The 16223-nt window shown below is 43.8% G+C and overlaps 1 protein-coding gene across 7 annotated transcripts in view; it reads left to right on the top strand.

Annotated features, from left to right (window-relative positions):
* Positions 1 to 16223, top strand: part of ARHGEF9 (Cdc42 guanine nucleotide exchange factor 9) — a 249961-nt gene that overhangs the window by 160408 nt on the left and 73330 nt on the right. For all 7 annotated transcript variants that reach the window (XM_067548283.1, XM_067548282.1, XM_067548285.1 and 4 more), the window contains one exon: positions 5703 to 5882. In XM_067548283.1, the coding sequence (XP_067404384.1) occupies positions 5703 to 5882 (180 nt within the window). The remainder of the gene's footprint in view (positions 1 to 5702; positions 5883 to 16223) is intronic.

The following is a 16223-nucleotide window of genomic DNA, read 5'->3' as shown; positions in this document are numbered from 1 at the left end:
AATGGGTATAACAGTTATCACACAGGGGCGTTGCAAGTCTCAATTACTAGATGTTTAGACAATGCTTTGGGATCCTGCAATAAAAGATGTTATAGAAGCTCCAAAGTATTATTATAATGATACTGTGGAGACACTAAGTATTATTAATATGTTTTCCAGAAGCAGGTCAGTTGTGGATTTTAGTAGGGGAGTTCTTTTCTTTTCTTTTCTTTTCTTGATTAAAATGTAACATAGGGATTGCCAGACTGGATGAGACCAGTGGTTTAGCTAATCCAGAATCCAGTTTCTGGCAGTAGCCAATACCAGTTGTTTGATAAGGAAGGTGGAATGAGCCCTGAAATGGACAATTATTCTGTTCTAGTCAGATTCTTATATCATGCCCATTTCCATGCTGTCTGAATCCTTCTGTGGTGCCTGAGCACCTATAACCTGCCCGTAGGGGAAGTTGTTTCCTATCCCCAGGCAGCCAGTGGTTGATTTATGCCCTGAGACATAGTGAAAATTAAACAGTAAAAATTAAACCCAAAGCTTCCAAGAAAGAATGGATACTAGTAAGAAATGAATTCTGCTCTGAGACCTTTGCCTTGTGCTGTCATTGCACAGAGAGATCACGCAGGGGAAGAAATCATTTATACCGAGTGGCTTCTGATCTTTTGGGCTCTTCAGTTCAACACAAGGAGCTGACAGGGAGAATTGATTTTAAAGAGATCTAAGACTTTAGACTACAGGGCATGCAGAATTCATTGTGCCTCAGAAACAAATGCAAATCATCATCTGCTGTGTTTTCCTAGCTGGAGCTGTACCTGCCTCTATAGTTTGTCTCTGCTACACACTAACATTGATTGTGTAGTGATAAGTGAACTTTAGGAAGCTGGAAGAAGCATTGGGCCTGTGCCATAACATACAAATCCAGGTTCCACTTTCCCAGTGCCTGTTCAGGTCCAAGGTTTTATTCAAGCTCCATCTCCTGTTGGAAAGATAGGTTTCAAAAAGCATCTCAAAGTTCAGCTGCCATTGCAAACTTATCCAACCCTTCTCAGCCTGATCTCACCTGATTTTCAGCCCTTCTCATGGGATTTCTGGTGCTTCCTAGCTTTGGTCTGGTTTGATATGCCATGAGAACAGCCTTGCTCATGTTGTTTCATGTATGTTCAGGATGTGAGATGCACTTGGGATTAAAAAAAGAGAAAGCTCATTTAAGTTTTTGAACTTCATAATGGTTTTGATGGATTTGGTTTGCATTTTTGGCCAAGGTGCTATCTCTTTGTCTAGATCTGTCCAGCTATTTATACCACAGTCATCCTTATATTATCTGGGTTGTTCCTTTTATTCTGACAAGTAGGCCTTCTCTACTGTCATGAATGATGGCTGAATTGAAGACGTAAGGTCTCCATGGGGGATGGGGATGAACCAGAACGTTAGTCCCTGGTAGGGTGACCAGATAGCACATGTGAAAAATTGGGATGAGGGGTGGGGGAGTAACAGGCACCTATATAAGAAAAATACCCAAATATTGGGACTGTGCCTGAAAAATCGGGACATCTGGTCACCCTAGTCCCTGGGTTTGAAATGCCTCCTGGTTTAGGCATGTCTAAATCAGATTTTGATTAGGCTCACTATAGAGATAGGAGTTATCCAGCATGTTTGGCTCCTGATTTGAATTTCCCTAGGTTTTATAGTATTTGATTCTGACCTGTCTCTAGTTCATCATCTCCTGTTGCTGCTGCAGATGTCAAACCATCTCTATAATCCTGCCTTGTAATAGTCAGGTCGCCTTAGAGATGCAGCTCAATGTCCTGCAAAATGAACCAGGGATAGAATTAGACCTTTTCTTTTATGCTGTGACATTTTCTCAATGGATGCAACATATGTGATGGCTGGAGCTTGAATCCTGCCATCCTGCCTCTGTCCTTTTTTATTTAGATTGTGCCTTATTTGTGTTCTAGAAGGCACAGCGCCCTCACTAGATTTCTGTCAAATGGAATCCCCATTCCTTTGTTCAAGTCTCTGACTGAGGACAGGAAGGACGCCCAGTTAAAGTGACCTGGGGCCTTTTTTCCATCCTGGGGCACTGAAGAGTGAAAGAGAAGGAATTTAGGCTTCCATTTCTCCTCATGTATCAACAAATGCCTTTCAAACACATTTGGGCTCTGACATCTAGTGAAAGAATCTTTCACATGCTTACAGTGCTAACAGAAAGGAAATGTCCTGCAAACAGCACTACTAATCTGCCCCACAGCGAGTCTCTCTCACCTCCCACTGCTGACCATGGCACAGTTCTTAGGGTTAGAATTGTGTGTGTCAGGCTCAGGTTACTATACCCTGCCAGTATCACTCTGAAGTTTGGGCTAAGGAATATTTTTGTGTGTGGATCCAGTGCCCAGGAAAGAGCGGCATTTGTGCATTAAGCCATTTGTGCAATAGCCCTGTTCCTGGATCATCTTGAAAACTAGTATTTGATATGGTACTTAGCCACATTAGTAACTGGTAGGTTTTTCTTCTCTTAAGGTGTTAACACTAGAAAACCTAACAATACTGCTATGAATAAAATACACAGCACGGACTGTATAGTATGTCCTGAAGAGAGACTATCCACAATTTAATTAGACAATGAAAAACATAATGAAAACAACAAACGTACATAAAGAGGGAATGTGGTTAAAACGTGGACTTGGTAGTTAGGAGATCTAGATTCCATTCCAAATTCTGGCACTGACTTCTTGTGTGACATTGGTCACTCCACTTAAACTTCTCTGTGCCCCATCTACAAAGAGCACTAATTCTCCTTCTTGATTTATCATAGGTCTTATTGGAGACTTAACTGATTCATGTTTGTGAAGGCCTTTGGGATCTTCAGATGTGTTAGAAAAATGCCAAGTGCTGTTATAAGGAGGTACTATGCTAGAACCTATTCCCTTCTCTAGAGCTGGGCAAATAATTTATTTGAAACACATTGCACGATTTATCCAATAAATTATTTGCAAATAGGTTGGTTGAATTATTAGCCCAGCATTCCAGCTGTGCAAATTATATTTAAAAATATTCATTAAGTACTTAAGGAAACTATTAAGAAATTCATCAAATAAATGATTTAACAGTTATTTGACTGGCTGTACCTGTCTCAAAAGCTTCTCAAGAGCATGTCCTGGAAGAAGGATGCTGTGGAGAGGCTAGACCCATGGGTTGGTCATCATAACCTGTATCATTTTTCCAGTCTAATTCTTGTCTAACTACCATAATGCTAATTCAGAACCCATTGTTCTGATGTACTGAGTGTCTCCTATGTGGTATGAAGTGACTTCAACTCCCATTAAGTTCAGTTGGACCTGCACCTTGCAGAAGGAGCTCTGCACCAAATGCCCAGGCTATGACATCTGTATGTAAGTTAAATACACGTCGAGGTGCCTTCTACATAGGTAGATTAGGTTCAATGCTAGTCCGTTAAGACCTTCTTGTTAAATAGGTCCCCTTATCAAGCTGGGCCCTAGTTCATTCTCTGTCTCTGTAGTGTAAGATCCCAAGGAGTCTGTTTTAGATGAATTTACAGAGAGTTCTAGAAAAGGCTGTAAAACAAATTTGTAGAAAGAATATTTTTTCTTCACTTGTCTCGGGACTTGAGGATATGTAAATTGTCACTTTTGTTAGCAAGTATTTAAAGGATTTAGGGCTACTGGTCCACAAAATGTTGGAACTTAACAATACCACTGGGAGAACTTGCAAATATAAGTGACCTACTGGTTTTATGAAAAAGGCAGAGGTGCGGTCAAAGGGCCTGGGCACAGGACATGGAGCCAGGGACTCCTGAGTTCAGAGCACATCTCTGAAATGGACTCCTTCTGTGGCCTCGGGGATGTCATGTAACCTCAATTTACTCATTTGTAAAATGGGAGTAAATAATCTTACCTTCCCTGCTGCAGATGGGAGGAATAGTGAGTGCTTGCAATATGCTTTGAAGATCAGTAGCGTTAAGTATCAAGCTGACCTAGATTTGTTTTCTGTGCACAACTGATTGTGATAATTGAAGAGTTGAAAGCTCACCAATATTCTTCACAAACCTATGAAGCTTCACTACTTAGAGGAATGTCAACTTAAGAAATGGGGGTAAAACAAGTCCTGCAAATCTAGTCATGAGGGGATCTGGATGTTCTTATACACTGAGAACCTGTGCAATAGTAGTGGAAGATTTACTGCAAGTTCCTTCTGTGCAGGGAAATTTTTATTTATTGGCTGAACTTCTGAAAGGAGTCTGAATCTTCAAATAGTTCTGAGCGCCTGTGCTTTCATGTAGCCTCCATGATGAGTTGTTTTCTTTTGTGTGTCTTGCATTGTTAACCTAAATTGAGTGGATGTCTGTGACTGTTAAGTTCTTGCCATGTGGAAAGTCCCTAATGGCTGCAGAATTGGGTCTCTTGCTTTCCAAGATGAAATACTGATTTGGAATCAAGCCCATATCAACTACATCTAATACATCTCAAAGCTACAGAATTAAAGTGCAGGGTTTGAGGAGGTGATCCGAGAAGGAGCTGTGTACCTAGCATATGTAAAGCTATCCCTTCCTGGCATGGTCACCAGACACTGCTCAGTGCAGAGTTCGTTCACTGAACAAAGCATAAGCACAATTTATTACCCTGTTTAAAACTGTGAGCATAATTGTGAAAAACAATGGGTAATCCCAGTTATGGTTGGGTTATTCTCATCTAGACATGCAAGGATTAGGGTTGACATGATTCATTCCTGTGAATGTTAATCAGGGGGTTGTGGAGGATTAGATGGCTCAGAAGATTGTTAATGGAAAACAGAACCTTTCACCTTTAGGTCACTGATATGAATCTAACCTAACTCAAAAGAGATTGAGTGCTCCATGCTCATTGTGGCCCGTGGGAGATGAGTTTGGGGGTCTCAGTCTAGTTTCTAGTGGACTGGTGTTTGGATCATGAAACCCATCACCACAATCAGCACTAAATTGGCACTCTCACCATACAGACCAAGGATTCAATGGGTCATTGAGTCTGATCTTCCCTCCAGGTCAGGTTTGAGACAAATCAATAGGATGGTGCAGGGAAAGTTTGCTCTGCCAAATGCCCATGCTGCACTTGCTCTGTAGATAGAGGATAGTTGCCCAGATGGCACCAGCACTAAATTCATGTTGTGACATTTGACAGAAGTGGTCATCCATTAATTGGAATTGTCTGCAAAATCTCACACATCAAGATGGGAATATACCACTTTGCCAAGCAAAATATAAAAGACTGCTTTATTGCTAAAATTCCTTGTCAACATGCCATAACTACAGTAGGTCATTGATAGGAATATCCAGACATGTACTGTGCTAACTAAAGTATACATGAAAGCCTAGTTCCTCGAAAAGCATGTGTGTGCATACATGTGGCTTAGAGGTTGGGTGAGGTCTTTGTTGGTTTTTTATGTAGGGCCTGATCCTGAGAGTTTCTGAGCCCCTGCAAACACTGTTCACTTAAGCACCTCTCAGAGACACGCCCATAGCGATTAAGAAATGGAAAATTCTATCTGTTTAAATCATTGCAGGGTTTGAATAACATATTATTAGTGCAAATGGGGGTTGGCAATTACAATGATATTAAATGGGGGGAATTGTTTCATTCTAGCTGAGTATTTTGTTTTTATGTTGTGTTTGTGTCCCTGGACAGAGTGTTTGCTGACTGTCTCTTGTTTTGTTTTTAAAGCTGATCAGTGGTGGTTCAATTGTAAGTGCTGAGGCAGTATGGGATCACGTCACCATGGCCAACCGGGAGTTGGCATTTAAAGCAGGAGACGTTATCAAGGTCCTGGATGCTTCCAACAAGGACTGGTGGTGGGGTCAGATTGACGATGAAGAAGGATGGTTTCCCGCCAGCTTTGTAAGGGTGAGTGGCTCTCCCTTCCTTATCTCACTGTATGGGGCTGTTGCTGTCACATATGAAACATGAGGCCAATTTTGCATCCTATGCTCACTGAAAACTCCCACTGACTTCAGTGGGGAGGTTTGGTTGTGCACTGAATGCAGGATCAAGCTCTAGTATTTGTATCATTGCTGTTCCATGTGTTTATCCCAGCAGTGCAACCCTTCTCCATTACCTCCCCATAGCAGACACAAGAGTCATCTTTGCAAGGGATATGGACCATTTTCCATTGTCTTTGGTTTTATAACTGATGCAGATTTTTGCTGTATCCACCCAGCTGTAGTAGTGCCCCACCACCACCCACCCTAACAAAGCAAAGCCTTTTATATGTAGGAATGACATCAGAGCTTTATTGTTGTTTTTGTCTTCAAAGAACAAAGGCACAATAGGACACCTTCCTGGCTATTGTCAGCTCCTGCCATTTTAATAGGGATCTCTCAATACTTCCTCGGGGAGTCAGGAGCCAGATGTTAACCTCATCCCTTTTCTTCTTCTCATGCCATCTTTCTTTACTTTTGTGGTGGAGGGATAGGCAGGATCATTGATTTTATTCCTTTGAAGCCTAGAGGATGTGGTGCAAAAACGAAGATTTTTTTTTCCCCTTGGAAAATCATCTTTTAACAGTTCAGTCAATTTGACAAGCTCAGAGTTGGTGGGAGGGGAGACTGTTTTATATTCAATATATGATGAAGCCAATGCAGTATCCAGCAGTGATGCTGTTTTGTTTTATTTCTCTGCTTAAATCACCAACTCTGCCCGCCTTCCCCCTCCTCACCCCCACTCGGCGCCTTTTCCTTTTCTGAGGGTTCCTGCTTTATCAAGGCTCCTTCTCACATTTCTCCCATGTTCATAACATTCTTTAGCCTTTGAGGTGCCATTGTTTTGCAATTACCCTTCTGGCCAAGGAAGACTGGATAAAACCCATGAACTGGTGCTGCTTATTGATGTATAGGTACCATTGTTCATGGAAACCAGTCTTGCCTCCCACTTACCTCCCACACACCCCTTCTCCCCTGTGGGACTTCAGCATGCTGCTCTTGGTTCTCTCTTCGCTCTGGTCAGACCTGAAATCAAGCGACCAAGAAGAGGAAATCAAACATGGGTCACCCCATAATGCAAAGCACGATGATTAGACCACCAGGCTAACGAACCCTCGTTCCCTCATTTTGTTTAATGGGACGCTGTGGGCTCAACCTTGCTCTCACTGAGCTTCAAAGGAGTTTTGAAAATTGATTTATAGGGAAGCAAGATTGAGCATTGTCAAGATAGTGATCATATCTGCGAAAAATATTCCCCATCTCTGTGTTGATGAGAGAACTTGTGGCTACAGAGGCCAAATTTTTAAAATCCAACTTTTTCTTTTTTTTGTAATTCCACTCAATAAAGAATGAAATTACTCTGGTCAGTTTCACTTGCATGTTCTCATTCACTAGACCAGTGCTCTTGTGTTTGGGTTGGCAATTAATTATGTAAATGTTTCATTTTGTAAACAGCCCTGTCACTGGTGACCCTACATTTTTTTTAACACAAATAAACAAAACCATTTAATGTAGGGCTTAAATTACTTGATCATTTGGGTCAGTAGCCTCTCAACAATTCTCCTATCCTAGTGCTGTCCTAAAGGTATGAAGCTGATTTTAGAAGACAATAAAGACAAAGGAGATCAGTTAAATGAATCCAAAATTCTGGGGCTTAATAAGATGCATTAACAGTAGTTCAGGGAGCATTCTTGTGTCTAGAGAAGTGTTGGTCTTTACATGTGAGTTCATTGCCTGTGTTGGCTAATGTCACAGCTTCTTGGCCTGTACTTGCCTGCGCTGAAATCAGTTCACCCCTTAACTTCACTGGGAGCAGGATCAAATCTTCCATCTGTGAGACAAGTACTCAGCTGGGTTGGAGCTCACAATCACTCCCTGCCAGGGGCGTGTGCAGGAATTTAAATTTGACCCCTTTTGGAAGGGCATGTTCTGTGCCCCCTTCCTCCCTTCCCCACGGGAGCTCACTCTTCCCTCCTCCCCTTTGCTTGGTAGGAGGTCGCTCTCCCCTGCCCCCACCAGTGCTTGCTCTGCTCCCCAGCCCCGGCAGGAGCTCACTCTCCCCCTCACTCCTAAGGCTGGAGCAGTTCTGTGCCCCTGATGGTTATTGGGGGGGCCATCCCCCTGCTTGCCCCCCCTTGTGCACGCCCGTGCTCCCTGGGACTGAATGATAGACTCCTGACAAGGCGGAAGAGAAGGCGGAATCCTTACTGCTGCCCCGACTGTGCTAATGAATACTTTACAATGGATACTAGATGTTTCAAATAGAGGCTTGCTACAGTGCATCCCAAGTGCTGCATGGACAGCTGAAAGGGAAGTTCAAACACTTTGTTCGACAAAGCAGTGATGCCTCTTCTACACAGTACATCCAGCTACCACGAACCAAGCCACCCTGTCTTGGATTATCAACAGCGAGAACAACTGCCTTTTGAGCTCATGTTCTCCTCTTCTCCATTGGCTGAGGTTACCGCTAACCTTTCTTGCCTCTGCATTTCTAGTCGTCAGATTCCCTTTTCCCCCTTTTACTTACCAAGAAAACCCTCAGGTATGATTCTCACCAGATGGCTGCTGTGGCTCCGGTGGTCTTCAGAGGTAGTGTCTGTCAGAGCCCCTCACTCACTTGCAGGTCAAGCCCTGCACTGTAAAAGTTCATGAGAATTTGTGGGTCAAGCTGCATGCTCCTTCAGGGATTCATCAAGAAACTAATCAGTGGAGATTTTAGCTGTTCTTTCCCTGCCATCTTCTTTCTCCACTGTGTACTTTATATCAAACTAAGTACTTTATTGTCACAAAGGGACTGTGTTCTTCTCTTTATTTTGAGTCCTACTCTTTGTATATGACTGCACCAAACTCCGTGGGTTGGCTAGAGCTGTCCTGCATTTATTTACATGTCAAATATTTGCACCACCTTTTATGTCCACATTTTTATTAAATAATTATAGGAGGAAACAAAGCAATATAGAGTCCAGCAAAGGATCAAAAATAGTAAGACAAATACAATCCCAGATCATATTACAGCGGACAAGATGGATCAGAGAACTTAAAACACAGTCCCATGAAAACATTACTTTAGAATGAAGGAATTTCACAGATAGATACGGTGAGGCAACTAGAGGCAGGGAAACCTCATGTTTGGGAATTTCTTTATAAATATGCACCCAGAAGTTTGGATCCTTATCAGAAGCATCTGAATCTCTGCTAGCTGCAAAACCAAGCTGGAAAAATCTAATTTCCAGGGAGAATTCAGGTACTTCCTGCCTTCAGTCAGTTCATGGGAACAGCCTTTTGCATAATATTTGGCACCCACAAAATGTGACTGTAGGAAAAATTCACATTTGCAAGTGCAAAGGGAATAATTCTAACCTACAGATTCATTCGCACTTCCTACTGTATGTTTATGTACATAAACGTGAAGGGTTTATGAACATAAATACTGTACCTGGGACTTCTAAACTGCATCTGCTGGATTAGCGTGTGTACCTGTTCCTATGCACAAAACTTGCCTTTATTTTAAATTCTCCGATTGTGACTTGGGGCCAACCTGGAAGGAGGGAGGGAGATAGGAAGGAATGACAGGGAGAGGCTGTGAAGTTTGGGAGAGCATAAACGTTTTCAAGGAAATAAACTAGATGTTGGGAACAGGGAGTTGTAGGGGTAAGAGGCAAAGGACAGGAGGGCATGTAGCATGATGTACCATGGTGGATGGTTTCCTATAGGAAACTATCCTGTTCTGCCACTAACTCATGGAGAAAAGAGGCTACTGAAAGCACTTTAATCTTTAGAGAAGCGGATGAGTGCTCTGGCCTTCTTCAGGTTGAAGGCTAGATAGAGAGTTTGGTTTGGGTCAGATCGAAATATCTACCTTGTAGTTAACTGCACACTGTCAAGTGAACATTCCAGGAAACAGTACAGAAGTGATTGGCCAGGGTGCCAGTGTCAGCCCTGTATTAGCTGCAGACTGTCAAATGAACATCACATGGACTGACTGAGATCTGACATAGTGGGAGTTAAGTTTGGAAAAGTGGCAGGAATTTTACCAATGGAGTCCATAGGTTTATAGTTGAGATACCATCTGACATTGGGGGTGCTTAACTCTTTGAGATGGAGGTGTTGCTTCTGTTATAACATTTCTAGAATTGTATATATGCTAGTTAGCTTTTTGCTGCATTCACATCATGTTCTGTGAATGGCTTCCCATGTGAAGGTGCGTCCAGAATCACATTTGTGAACTCAAAAGGTTACTATTTGTAGGGAGCAATTTCTAATATAGGATAATGTCCACTCTACAAACACCCAGGAACTAGAAAGCTGATGATCACCATACAGTAGGGTTTCTCCAAACTGAGGCGGGTCCAAATCAAACCCACAAACTCCACATCCAAATTTTGGATCTCTTTAATGCTACATACCAAGCTCAGGCAGGACTCATGCACAAACGGATGAACTAAATGTGGCCAGGTTTGTGCTTAGACATTTCCCATAGAAGCAAATTCCACAGATGAGAAAACCCTAATGCTTATCGCCGTGAATCTCAGCCTAGAGACAAACAGCTGAAGCACTGCAGCTCAATGCACTTGTGGTGGTGCAGGGAAGAAGAATTTGTTTATTTATAAATGTGCCCTTAATTCTGTGGGTGAGTCACAGGGATGTATTTCCCAGCCCCTGAACAGCAGTGATTTTTGCTCATATTCATGAGGTTAAACTAATTGGCAGATCAGGGGTCAAGAAGGATTTACTAGTCCTTCCTACGTGTCCGGGACCTTAAGGTGGAAGGTAGGGAATTGTGCTTCTCTTGAAGCCTTGAACCAGGAGTGTGTGTAGATTCTATATGATCATTTTCCTGTGTTTTTGCTGTGTGTGTGTGTGGGAAGGTGCATTCATAGCCATTGTTCCTTCTTTTCATTCTCAAGGTTTGCCTGACTGTTGCAGTTCTAGGCTGATGTACTTACTGAAACCCTACCTTGGACTCACATTACTTCGCTTCTTGTGGCGAGGAGGTGCTAGATAAATCTTTGCAAGCGTTTAAAATACTGTTTATAGAGAGATTCTAAACCAATGTCTTGTCTAAGTGCTTAACAGCTCATATGCTCTATTTGGTAGGGGTGTTTAACTTTCATTAATGGGAGTTGTGATTCTCCTTTCTATTGCACACACATCATTCCAAGGGCCACGTCTTGCTGGCTTTCTCATCCTGCATTTTTTTTAGGACTGAGCATTGTTGTGTGTGGGCATCTTAACAGGATAGTCAACGAATCTCCAGTCTTTTATTATACTATTACCATTAATTTAGCACCGGCCACTGTGATGCCTGGGTGAGGTTTTTAGAGGGCAGAGGAAGAGGAATGGCATTGAAGCAGTACTCACCTGCTGAAAGTGCAACATTAAGGGTGCTTAAATAAAATGATCTGTACTGCTGAACCAGCACTTTGTAAAGGAGATTTCAATCCTCTCTCCCATGGCAAATCCAGCATAACAATAGTGCTAGAGATAGTCATATACAGAGTGAATGGCACCAAGGTACCATAGGGACAGGCTGCATTACAGACAGAGAGATAACGATGGACTTTTAAAAGCCAGTCTGCCTTTCAGCATCCGCATAATGTGGGTACAAATAATTGCCAGTGCAATTAATGCCACTTGGTCATTTCAGTACCTGATTGTGGGCTCAGTCGGATACAAGGATCACATATAGGTATATGTGCCCTTGCTTATTTGTGCCAGTAATTTTGCAAGCACAAAAAAATGGAGGTTGGATTGAGACTGGTCTTAGAATCGAGTCCAAGATGCATAAGCCAATGCATTCCATCCCATCTCCTAGGCACCTACCTTGGCTGGGAGGCAAGATCCAAGTTTTGCTTCATAAAGTGGGAACTTTATTGCCCCTGTCTCACTGGCTCCTGCATCTCTGCAGTGCCCTGCTTCGCATAGCTACGTGTGTGCAGTTAACTGAGGGCTTGTCTTCATGTACTACATGTCTTCATGTGCTACAGCGGCACAGCTGACGGGGGAGCTTCTCCCGTTGGCGTAGTTAATCCACCTCCCAGAGAGGTGGTGGCTATGTTCATAGGAATTGCTTTCCCATCGACATAGCGCCGTCTACATGAGGGTTAGGTCGGTATAACTGTGTCACTCAGGGGTGTGGATTTTTCACACCCCTGAGCAACATATTTGTACCGATATAGGTCTGTAGTGTAGACCTGACCTCTGTAACAGCTTTCTCGCCATCATAACACCACACACCAGGGGCCGCTGGTTTTAGGAAATAGGGGCTAAGCCTCCCTAATAATGTAACAAATAAGCGTTAGTGTGTCTGATGTACTTCAGGGAGTCATAACACCTGCTGCCTCTGGAGATTCCTGCTGCAGTTGGAAATCCTGCAAACCTTGGCAGCTGCAATACAGCCGGCTGCCACGAGGTTATCTGCAGCACAGATGGCCAGATCCACAGCCCACTGAAGTCAACAAAGGACTTGCCATTGACTTCAGCAGGCTTTGAGTCAGGCCTATAGACTGCAGGGAGCAGGAGGAGGAATACAAGCTTCTTTGGAGGCTATGTTTGTTTATCCCCCCAGATGCAATGGAGTTGTTTGCACCTGCTCCCTGCTGTCTGCTCTTGCTCTTTCAGTCCCAGAAGGAAATAGGGGGTGTTTCTGAGCTCAGGGGGGCTGAGCCTGGGGATGGGTTTTCTGAGGCTGACGGACGGGGGGAGGGAAGGGAAGGTTTCTGAGCCTGCATGTGGTGGGTGGGCAAAAGTTCAGAGCTGAGGGAGGTGATTCTGAGCGGTAGAAAGGTTACATGGGAAAGGGGTGGGTTCTTGGCTTGCGGGAATAGGTGTGTGTGGAGGGGGGTTGTGCTGAAGAGAGCTGAGGGGGATTGGGAGGCACTGAGTGGAGAGTGAGACTGGCAGTATTGGAGCAGGGGGGAGTGGAGTCCCTTGGGGACGAGGGGGTGCAGACTGCGAAGTACGAGCGTGATGGGAGTGGGGACGGGACTAGAAGAGAACAGCGAAGGGTCACAGAGGGATAAATGCTGCTTTCTTGCACCCTGCCCTTTACTATCAAGTGTCCCAATTTTTCCTTCTTAAAGGGGAAGCAGGAAAAGGTGCTTCTCTTTCTTCCCACTCCTCCCACAGCAAAGCACGGCGCTGTGACACCCCAGCCAGTGTCTCCGATTCTCATTGTGGAAGTACGATGCACCAGTGGGGAGCGGAGCGAGCGTGCAGGTGCCTGCCTGCAGCCCCACCAGCTGCCATGCCACACAGTGTATTTCTTGCCAGGTTCTCACCTCCTCTGTCACAGCCAGGGGAGAGGGGAACAACAATCATGAAAGGACTCTTACTTCTATTCTGCCCCTACCATCAATGGCTTCTTCCCAAACAGCATCTTCTTGCCCCAGTGATTTATATTGGATCGGTTGAGGAGAGTGCATTGTTTTTGTAGGGAGTTGTGTACCCGGAGTAGGGTATAGCTAGGTGCTCTTGTTTACAGGGTGCAGAGTCTGGGAAAAGACTCTCTTTGTTGTTTGTCTCACCAATGCTTTGCCCACGGAGCCCCTTGACTGGGGGTTCTTGGCACTACTCGAATACAAATAAGGCATAACAAAGACAATCATTTTAGTACAGCAGGATCCAAAATGGGGTACATGTAGCAATATGTCATGGGTGGCTGCAGACAGACACACAGACAGCATGGTCACGATGTTGGCTAACCACAAGCTTTTGGCATGAGGAATAGAGCTCATACCTGCAGCTAGAGGATTGTAAGGTATACCTGTTAGTCCTGGGGCTGCATACAGCACTTTATTGATGTAGGGTTCCTGGCGTATCATACAATAGCTTGTGATTGTTGTGTTGCCAATGAGCGCTGAGCTGAGATGCTACTTCGCTGTAATGCAGTTTTTAGTAAAGGTTGGGCCATTCACACTGGTAGTTACTGTAGGGTCACTGGTGCGGGCTGGTGCAGTGAAATGGCAATAACTCTTTGAAAGGACCTGCTGGCATCGTTAATCCACCATATTACTTAATTGTGGGTTCAAATCCAAGATGACACATTTTATCTGTTATTTCTGCCATTGCAATTCTCTAATGGAAGGTGATTAATAATCCAGATGGCTGATCATACATTTGTTTTATCATGCACTCTAACTGCTTGGAGGCCATCAGCTCTTAGTGTACGTTCAGGTAAAATATCCTTTCTATATAGCATATGGTTTAGGTGAAATATTGTGAAATTTTGTCCATAGTTTTTCTTTGGATTCTTTTAATAGCAAGTGTTAGAAATTGGTCTGTAGCTGAAACTTATTGGGGCAACATGCATCTTTAAAATAATGGTGTTGTGCATGCGAACTGATTACTTTAGGGTAAGTGCTTTGCTCATTGTTTTCCTAGGGTGGGGTTATTTATGAAAGCACTGCATGCTGGTTTATTATTATAGGGCAGCTGATGTGTCCTGGGCTGCTGCTGCTATTTTTTCATAGGATAAAATAGTGCTGGGTACAGCAACCCAGGCTGGTGATCCAAGCTTTGGTCCTGATCCTGGCCACTGGCCCAAATTCCTTATGATAACAGAGGAGGGCAGCCTGGAGAGACCTCCTATGATCACAGGAGTGGGAGTTATGACAGGTGGAATTGTATTCAGATCTCCTTGTTTGCATGAAAGGCACTCAAGCGCAGGGCCCATGCAGTGGGGGCTACAAGGAAGCATGGCTCGCGGAGGATGGAGATCACAGATGAAGCTGGAAAAAGGAGCTCACTGGAGTGTTTCCAGTTCCTTTTAAAATCCACATTAAAAACTTCCATCTCCTTTGTAAACAAATGATATGGGTCCAGTCCTGCTACAGCTGGAGTCAATGGGATGTAACCCCAGGTGATGCCGGCAGCAAAAAATATTTAGGGGTTCCTCTTAACAATATAAAACAGTCCTCGCTCGAGCCCCACCCACTAATATGGGGAGACTAAACACTACCTCAAAGAGGCAGTACTTTCCCGCTAACAAGTACTGAGTCTGTGTATGATAAATGAAAATCTATATTAAAAGGGAAAAAAGCCTGTCCACACAAGGGTTCCGGTATTGTGAACGCCAAGCATTCAGACCCCAGGACTTAGGCCTCCAAAATCACAAGATTTGCTTAAACATCATGAGAATTTTAAAAAGTAAATTCTGGGTTCTTATTTGCCTTTCGGATTCTTCCACTATTTATTCTAAAACCACAAGGATCAGAAAATTACCTTTTTTTGTTTTTTAATGACAGCTGAGATTCTCATATGATCACCTGACTCCAAGAGCTGGCACTTTAAGAAAAACACTGACTATTGCAAATAGCATCATGAGATTGGCAACAGTGGGGTCCCAATCTGGTACGGAGACTGTGGCAGCCTGAATTTGTTGACCTGCAAGAAGCACTTTAATGATGGGAAAAAGATAGGATGAGGAGAGACTTTGAACTTTAGCTGATATGAGCAGGGGGTTAATATGAACATTTGCCCTGTTTGATTTTTAAGGTGTATTTGGGTTTGAATAGTGATGAGCCCATCGCTGGGATGATCCCGTCACTAGGATTTCTCTCCCAGTAGCAGCCCAGTGCAGCTCTTTGTTCTAGCCCCATTTCTATTTCAAGCATGACCCCTGGGCCTTTAAAGCACAATTTTCCCATCCCCAGGAAAATCAGTAGCATCGATATAGCTAAAATGGCCCCCAGAGAACACTTTGAAAGCCAACCCCTCATGTCAAAGTTATTCAGAAACTGCACACGGTGGTATATTTTTCAGAGTAGCACATTACTCTGCGTGAGTGTGTACAGCATTGCTCCGTCCAATCTCTATAAAGAGCTCTTACAGAGGGGGATGCACTGTTGCTATTGCTGGAGGAATAGCCCCACTGTGGAGAACTATGCTAGATGACTGGCTGTCAGTTGTCCTTGCAGACTCAGCTCAGGGGCAGTTTTTCTTATCCCATTTTCAGGTGCTGGGAAGGATGCTTTATGTATCTGAATTCTGCATCTTCTACTACAGCTCCAATCCAATGCATCAGGCACCCAGACAGAGGGAACGAAGGGTGTCAACCCAATTTTCCAATTCTGTTCATTTGGCAGAAATCCTGCAAAATGCCCCTGGCCAAGGAAGTTATTAGCTCCTCTCTGCCAGGAACCCTCACAGCCCAAAGAGTGGGTGGGAAACAGGACATGGCCAAGTTTACCAGGAGATGGACTGATTCAAGTCCATCTTTCCAGCAGCCTCCACTGTGGCAGAGTTCTCCTATGGTAATTATACGGCC

The sequence above is a fragment of the Emydura macquarii genome, unplaced genomic scaffold (genome assembly GCF_026122565.2).
Source record: "Emydura macquarii macquarii isolate MOO-44397 ecotype Brisbane River unplaced genomic scaffold, CSIRO-AGI_Emac_v2 contig_1253, whole genome shotgun sequence".
In the NCBI taxonomy this organism is placed as follows: Eukaryota; Metazoa; Chordata; order Testudines; family Chelidae; genus Emydura; species Emydura macquarii.
Note: the sequence above shows the minus strand (reverse complement) of the source record. Positions and strands in the feature narration are given on the sequence as shown.